The sequence below is a fragment of the Chaetodon auriga genome, chromosome 17, assembly GCF_051107435.1.
Source record: "Chaetodon auriga isolate fChaAug3 chromosome 17, fChaAug3.hap1, whole genome shotgun sequence".
In the NCBI taxonomy this organism is placed as follows: domain Eukaryota; kingdom Metazoa; phylum Chordata; class Actinopteri; order Chaetodontiformes; family Chaetodontidae; genus Chaetodon; species Chaetodon auriga.
Genome location: NC_135090.1, coordinates 24,238,271 through 24,246,072, shown reverse-complemented (window position 1 = coordinate 24,246,072; position 7,802 = coordinate 24,238,271). Strand labels below are relative to the sequence as shown.

General features: G+C 44.3%; 1 protein-coding gene across 3 annotated transcripts; it reads left to right on the top strand.

Moving 5' to 3' along the window:
• The first annotated feature begins 2,103 nt into the window (after nt 1–2,103).
• On the top strand, nt 2,104–7,764 carry jtb (jumping translocation breakpoint). 3 transcript variants are annotated; one of them, XM_076754126.1, is made up of 6 exons: nt 2,104–2,300; nt 3,488–3,746; nt 5,855–5,895; nt 6,020–6,105; nt 6,226–6,305; nt 7,144–7,764. In XM_076754126.1, the coding sequence occupies exons 2-6, from the start codon at nt 3,658–3,660 to the stop codon at nt 7,298–7,300; spliced, it is 453 nt and encodes a 150-aa protein (XP_076610241.1). In that variant the 5' UTR covers nt 2,104–2,300; nt 3,488–3,657; the 3' UTR covers nt 7,301–7,764. The 3 variants fall into 3 exon arrangements, with proteins under 3 accessions (XP_076610241.1, XP_076610243.1, XP_076610242.1); XM_076754128.1 differs by having other exon boundaries at nt 2,111–2,215; XM_076754127.1 differs by having other exon boundaries at nt 2,128–2,195.
• Nucleotides 7,765–7,802: the final 38 nt, after the last annotated feature.

Below are 7,802 nucleotides of genomic sequence, written 5' to 3'. Positions count from 1 at the left end.
TCATTGTCTGGTCATGTGACTCTTAAACCAGACTAAGAGGATTATTATTTCCTGCTTCAGCTGCCTTTTTTATTCACACAGAAGAAGAGGAGAAGAGAGAGAGGGCGGTGAAGCGAGATAACCAGATGATTGATTGACGGATGATTGATTGACTGATTGACAGATGAAGCTGAACATGTGCACTATGTTTCTGCTGCTGATCTGCTGTCAGCAGAGAGTCGACTGCCGTCTACCTGACTTCACACCTGCAGCACCTCTGCAGCAGGTAGGACAGGTGCATGCTGGGATGCACTGTGTTCTTATGTTGTTACTGTGATCTGTGTTGCATTCACTGACCAGCTGTAAAACAGCACAGTGCTCAGAATAAGAACTAATAATAATAATCAATGTGCAGTCGGTGATGTGTTTCTAAGAGAAATGACTTTTCTTGATCCGGAAATCGTTTTCTGCGTCAAACTTTAATCGCTGCCTCTGAACGTTTGTTTAGTGAATGAATGAACACGTCTCAGGATCTTTATTAATCTAGTCTAATCTAATTAACAACATTTCCTTGTTATCCTCATAGAAAATGCAATTGTCTTCTCCAAAATGTATTTATTTATGGTCTCCAAGAGCCCCAAGTGACACCTTCACCATGTTTGTTTGGTCCAACCAACAGTCCAAAGCTCCACATGATTCTAAACACATTCAGATCATTGAGATCATTGAGAGGAAAAGCAGCAAATCAAACATCTGAGAAGATCAAACATCAGATGATTCCACGGCAAAAAGGAGCAATTTAGAACAAAACATTATATTTTATAAACTCCTCATATGTTTGTGAGTAAAAAGCTGAATAAAAGTAATAATAAAAGTAACGGAGTGAAAAATCCAATATTCCCCCCTGAGATGTGGAGGAGGAGAAAGTGGCAGTACCTCAAATGTGTACTTAAGTACAGTACTTGAATAAATATACTTAGTCAGATTCCAGCAGTGAATGTGCTCCACATCATGGATCTGACCCAGGAGGAGGATGTGAGGAGGGAGTCAGGGGACAGGAGCAGGTGCATGTAAGTTCAGGTGTTCAGCATTTGTTACTGAATCGTTTCCGTTCTCGTCAGAGTGAAGTTTCAGCAAACTCTGAGTGGAACAACATCACCTCTGTGAAGAAGGACGGACTCGATGGACCACCTGGACTCAATCGACTACCTGGACTCTGTCGACGGCTGAAGAGACGCAGAGTCACTGTCCTGGTAAAAGCTCACATGTCCAGCAGAGAGTGGGTCCAATGAATGATAGGACACCAGAGACTCGTCCAATTCATGAAGAGTTCATTTAACAATGAGGGCTGAAGACAGCTTATACGGTCGGTCTGTCTGTCTGTCTGTCTGTCTGTCTGTCTTACTGTCTGTCTCTGTCTCTCTCTTTCAGTGTAACCTGGAGAAGTTTTGTTCTCGGGGGCGGGGGCGGGGTCGAGGCCAGAGTCAGAAGATTCAGTCTGGCCAGGTGTGTCCCTGTCCACGGGGCTCCAGGTGTTCCCATTTCTTCATCCACAGTCTGTGAACTGAAGGCCTGTCAGTGTTCATCGTCGACCTGCTGTTCAGTCAATAAATCTTGTGATTGTGTCTTTGGATGGGGACACTGAGGACATGGGTTTGACTTTCTGTCCATGTCAGAATGTGTTTTTCCTACCTGTTTCTCATCACCTCAGGCTGTTTTTGTGTATTGCATTGTATTGACTTGAACCAATGACTTAAAAAAACACGTGACGTGCAGCAACGGCCACAAAGCGGCGCTGCAGAGACACTGTATTGAGTTTTTCCTGCCTGTCCACCGGAGCGAGGCTGTAGAAAGGAAACGAGTAAAGAACAGGAAGTGACGCATTTTGGCCTTCAAAGTAAAATTTATCTTGTTTGAGACGTAGCAGCCAGCACAAAACCAGTTATGTGAAATACACCATATGATAAGCACCAGCGTATATTTCATTCGTAAGTGTGTGTTCACCGTTACCTGATGATGCAGACAGAGCATGAACAGTACGTGGTCTCAGGTGGGTTTTTTTTTTTAATAAGAAACTGTTTTGTTTATTTTTTAATCTGAGGAGGAACGCTTTTATTTTGAAAAGTCTCATACCGGACGCGCTCCCTCTGTCGTTTTGACGCTAAACCTCAACATCCCGTCTCGGGCCGCGGACAAATCCGGTGGCAGTCAGTGGAGTAAGTCGATAATCGTAACGGTCAGTTTGTATGTCTCTGTCGTTCTGTAATGGCTTTCTCCTCTTCTCTGTTCCCGCGGTGACTTTAAAATGGCGCCTGTTTATGGTGAGTGTTCAGTTCTGGGGCTAAGCTAGCGAACATGAAGTTAGTGCGGACCTGTACACAGCTAGCTACAGCGTTAGCAGGCTAACTGTTAGCATTAACAGACAAACAGCTGGATTCATTTCTCAGCGAGACGTCACCCATCGTTTATTATTTTTTATTTTGTATCTAGCTAATATTTCACATGAAATCGTTAATCTGTCAGACATCAGTTATCGTGTGTGTCGTCATTCTGTTGGGCAAATCACGTGATTAGCTCATTAGCTTTGTTTTGGGTCTGCAGCGTTTGTAACAAAGAGTTTAAAACAAAGGCAACTTTTGGACACATGTAACAAAAATAACTGAGCTCTAGTTTTCAGTAATCAATCAGTAATCTACGTGTTTCAGGACATTCATTTATTTTTAACACTTGAATCCAAATATGATTCATTTCTTCCAGAGTTACAGAAGGCGAAGGTGTTAATCATCAGTGTCATCAATGATAAATTAATTATTGATAAATTGATTCAGTGTTTACAAGCTTTTGAGTGAATAATCACATATTAATAACACCCTGATTGGGTTTTAAGGAGAATATTAAGTCAGTATGTTGAGTAATAAAAGATTTGACAGAGTTCAACTACAGTCATCAGGGATGATTGATTGTCTTTAGTCCGCTGATCGATCACCTGTTTGTACCTGGGTGTGAAGAGACCTGTTAGATCACAGACCACAGGTCAACAGCTAGCTTTAGCTTTAGCTCCTCTACACATCCTGAGCCGTCGTCTAACAGCAGCTCGTCTACCAAAGTGCAGTCAGTATTTGTGGCTAAGAAGCTACGACCACGCTGTCGACATGAGAACCTCATGGAACGTTCCACAGGTGAACAGGTGCCTGGCAACAGGTGATGGTATCAGACAGCTGATTGTGTGTCTGACATAATGAACAAGTTTTCAGAGTGTGAGAGTTTGCTGCCGAACATTCGTTATGAACTGAATCTTTGTGTTTTGGACGAGCAAAGACGAGCGTAGGTGTCAGCTTGAAACTGACAGTTTTCATTCTTTTCCATCAAGAAAAACAGATAAGAAAACGATCATCGGATCAATGATGCAGTCGCCACTTTAAACCTGGAAGATGTCGTTTTTACTATTGATCGTCACACCAGTGACGATCAGAACAAATCAAACTGATTGATCTGTTGTATTTTTCAGGTTTCAGCAGCCTGGAGCCCTAAAACAGTCGGATCGCTCAGATCACCATGTGAATAGAAACCAGCTGGAGTCAGACAGCAAACAGGTCCTGAACCAGTCAGTAACTGGTCTGTCACCAGTATCAGAGTGTCAGGGTGGCTGCGGTGTCGTCCTGGTGGAGGAGCCGGCTGATGGAGAGCGACTGTCGGATCCCCGTGGCCTGTTGTCGGCCTCGAGTCCTCGTCCTCCACGCTCTGTTTTGGGGCCTCGTGTCCCTCAGGTCAGTTGAACAGGGGGGTCGGGGCTCTTTTAAGTGGATCTTGTCATCCTTCAGGAGATTCTGCAGCTTGTGGGTCCTTTGAGTGGTTTTAGAGCTCGTTGTGGTCTGTTAGTGGTGATCATCAATCATCTTTCTCCTCAGGTTTCAGAAACTATTTCAGCTTCTTTCCAAACAGGTCGGAAATCTCAACCATGAGTTGACAAAAACAACGCACCGATTGGCCAGACGGTGGCGCTAAAACAACAAACTTTACATTTTGGCCTGTAGCTTTTGAAGGTCTCAGAGATAAAATTCTTATTATTGTGAATTCTGGCCATCCAGACAGATGGATCAACATCAGCTGTTGTTCCTGGACAGATTTTCCACCGATTTTGAGCGATCGGTTTCGCAGCGTATCCGCACCAAGCCTGAAGCCGAAGCCTGATTGGCTCGAGCCTGAAAACCTTCAGACTCATCGAATGTGTTCAGATGTTGTTGTCAAGCTTCGCTGCACAGTCAAGAGGCGGCGCCATGAATGCCAAACGTTTATGTGTCATTATCAGCTGCGTGGCTTCGTACATTCAGTTTGTGTTTGACATCGTCGATGCATAAAACAATTGATTGATCTGATTGATTACAGTGGCTGTGGTTTGTTAAGATATTTCACATTCCAAAAGAAAAATCACTGGTTTGTCCGGCATAGCTGAAACATCTACAGACAGTCACACCTAGGGATGGGTACCGAATTTCGGTACTTTTTTGGTACCGACCGAATTCCCACTGAAGTAGCGAGTATCAATTCACGGGAAATCCGTCGGTACCACATTTCGGTACCTGAACTCACTTTTTTTTTTTTACCCTGTACGCACCTTGACGTTATGTGTCGGCGAGAGTGGAGGACGCGGTGACGCGGTTACGTCAGTGGTTGCTTTATCTTCAGAGGCGGACCGTAAGCGCTCCATAGTCTGGCTTCATTTTATCAAGCTGGATGCCGACAACGCGCGGTGCAACATTTGTGATGTGAAGTGCAAAGCCAGCAAGGGAAACACGTCCAACTTGAGGAAGCACTTGGTTAAACACCAAATATTCCTCAAGGCGGAGGAGTGCACGATTTTTGACAGTTTAAAAACACAGGCTAACGTTACCACAGCTACTCGCCCGGCGTCAGCATTAAACGTTACCGCCAGCAAGCTTGCTGCAGCCAGCGGCTCGACACTTGCAGCCAGCTTCGAGGAAGGAGAACAACCGCCCTTTTTAAAAAGGTTGACGACGACGACGCAGCTTCAATTAGCATAATTTTATACAGTTATTTATTTTGAATCTATTTATTTTTAAGTTATTTACTTTATCCCCATGCACATTTTTCTCAAGTTCTATGTTGGAGTTATTTAACTTGATGTTATTGAAGAATAAATGTTCAAAATTCCGAAGTTTTGACTAGTTTTTTAAATATACAAAATAACTTTAATTACCAAACACATCTCCCCCCAAAAAAAGTATCGAAAACAGGTACCGAAAAATACCGGTATCGATTCGCAGGTACCGAGTATCGGTATCGTATCGATTCAGATGTGAAAGGTACCCATCCCTAGTCACACCTGAACCAGCAGGTGCTTCCACTCAGGTGTTAAGCAGGTAACATCCAGTCCTGCTCTGTGCAGGTGTAAAGATCCTGATCAGACTCCGCTGATTCTGATTGTGTCTGGAGATGGACATGGAGAAGATGTGTCTCCACCACAATCATCCAAACACCGATCGATATCTTTGAAGAACCATGTTCAGGGTGTGTCTGAAGCTGGTCTTAGTCCAGGTGGTTCACCACCTTCAGTCAACACCGTCAGTCTTTGGATATGTGGTGTCAGACGTCTGGACTGAAACCATGAATCCACAGCGACATTCAGGGTCTGACAGTCAGGAGTCGGGTTCAGGTGACGTCTTTACCTGACGCTGTGAGAAGGTGCAGAGACACCCAGAGTTGCAGCCTTTGGTTCCTCAGGTGTTCTACTGGCCCACAGTGTGCTGGTCTGTGTTCACACTCTGATTGGATCCCATCATTGTTGTGATCCAATCAGAAGATCCTGATGGGTCTGAACCTGTTTGATTCACAGAAAGGTTTTGTTGTGTTTCAGAGTGTTTGGAGCTGCTCTGCTGAGTGACGAGAAGACTTCAGGTACAACACCTTCATACTTTCAACCAGTAGCAGCAAGGACTGCTGGGAAAATGATGACTGAATGTGTAGATACTGCTGCTGCTTCTTCCTCAGCCTGACCTCTGACCCTCTTCTCTTACCGCAGCAGTCAAACCGGTGGTCGCCCCCTGCTGGCTGCTGGAGGAGTTTGTGGTGACCACAGAGTGTTTGCAGTGTAACGCCTTCCAGACGGTAAGTGTGGAAATGAAGAACTGAAGGACTTCAAGTACATTTGAAGACCCCATCCTTGAACGCCTGGAGAGTTTTGACAACAGTGCCGTGTTTGTGTCGGTGATGTTTGTTGTGTTTCAGAGGTCGTGGTCGGCCTGTGCACCGACGGGATACGTGGAACGAGTCAACTGCACCAGATCCAACAGAGACGAGCACAAGAGGTCCGAACCAGGAGGCAGTGACGCCTTAAGTGAACTAAAACCTGCACCAGTCTGTCAGCGTAGCACCGCACAGAGCTAACACAAAGCTAATGTCCTGATAGACCCATAGCTTTTTAAAGCTAACAGTCCTGATAAAGCTATTTTAAAGCTAACTCTATGATAGACCCTTAGCTTTTTAAAGCTAACAGTCCTGATAAAGCTATTTTAAAGCTAATGTCCTGATAGACCCTTAGCTTTTTAAAGCTAACAGTCCTGATTATCTCCCTGAAAATGGAGATAAAACAGCCGGGAGGTGCTTCTGTCCTTTACGTTAGGTTTTTAAAATTAGTTTGTTGTCGAACAAAATGGACACAAACCTCCAGGAGACGACACATGTAGTTAATTAGCATTACTTTTTCGTTTTTAAGATAAGATGCGACTTGAATGATTCCACACTGGGGAAATTTAGTCGTTACAAAAAGCAAGCACAGTGGCATAACGGGGTCAAAATAAAAAAATAAATGCATTCCAGATACAGAATAGAAAAAAACAACTTTGTACATTTGTGCAGATTATAAAAAAATAGTAAATGCCAACACGACAAAGACGGAGCTGCTGTAACAAGCTGCCGCTCGCACACATTAAACAATGTGTGTTCAGAGTCTAAAGGGAAGCGTGTGTTAACTGTCATGGCTGAAGACAACAATCGATGAATCAATCAACAGATTCATTGATTATAGTTGATAAAGAAGAAATTTACCTGATAATAAAAAAACAGCTGTTTGAGCTGAAGTCAACATGCAACCAGGAAATAGAATAATTGCTCTCCTGTACTTACCCCCCTCTTTGTTGCCCCCAGCTGTCGCTCTGCTGTGATGGAAGAACATCTCTTCTGGAAGTTCGAGGCGGCCATGTTGGCTCTGACGGCTCTCTTCGGCGTCTCAGTGGTCGTCCGTCAACGCTGGCTCGACCGTCTTGCCTCTGAGAAAGTCCGCCGCCAGATTGAGTCCATTTAGGACACCAGAGACAGAGACCAGGACCCGGACCGGGACCAGGACAGTATTTTAACAACAGGACAGCAGAGTGATGTGAGACACTGAGGACACACTGAGGTCCGTCAGGGATCAGGACTAAAGACAAACCTGCAGTGAACTGGACTGTTTGTCATTCTCAACTTTATTGGGTTTAGAAACATGATGGCGTCCAGCAGGTGTTTCTGATCGAACTCTGTGAAGACCTCAACGTGAACTACAGTAAGACCAGGACGAGGAAGCTTCTGGAACGAGTCCTCATGTTTGACTGTGATGCTGAAGGGGTTCGGGTTTGAGAGTTCATCCTGGTCTGGGCCCTTTGTGTTGTCGACCAGTGAAAACCACGTATCTCCATTTTGTTTCCTTCTCTCAGCTGAACTTTTTAACTGAAACGTTTCATTGACTGTAAGAAATGAGATTAAACATTAACTCTTAAAATTCTTCTTGAATTTACTGTGATGGAACTCGTTTTTGGAAACTGTCAGAA

What these genes read in the sequence shown, in the direction of transcription:
- jtb (XM_076754126.1), top strand. Translation starts at nt 3,658, where the DNA reads ATGGAGAGCGACTGTCGGATCCCCGTGGCCTGTTGTCGGCCTCGAGTC. An exon ending in TGGGGCCTCGTGTCCCTCAG is followed by an intron (nt 3,747 to 5,854) that starts GTCAGTTGAACA and finishes GTTGTGTTTCAG; the next exon opens with AGTGTTTGGAGCTGCTCTGC. An exon ending in AACAGAGACGAGCACAAGAG is followed by an intron (nt 6,306 to 7,143) that starts GTCCGAACCAGG and finishes TGTTGCCCCCAG; the next exon opens with CTGTCGCTCTGCTGTGATGG.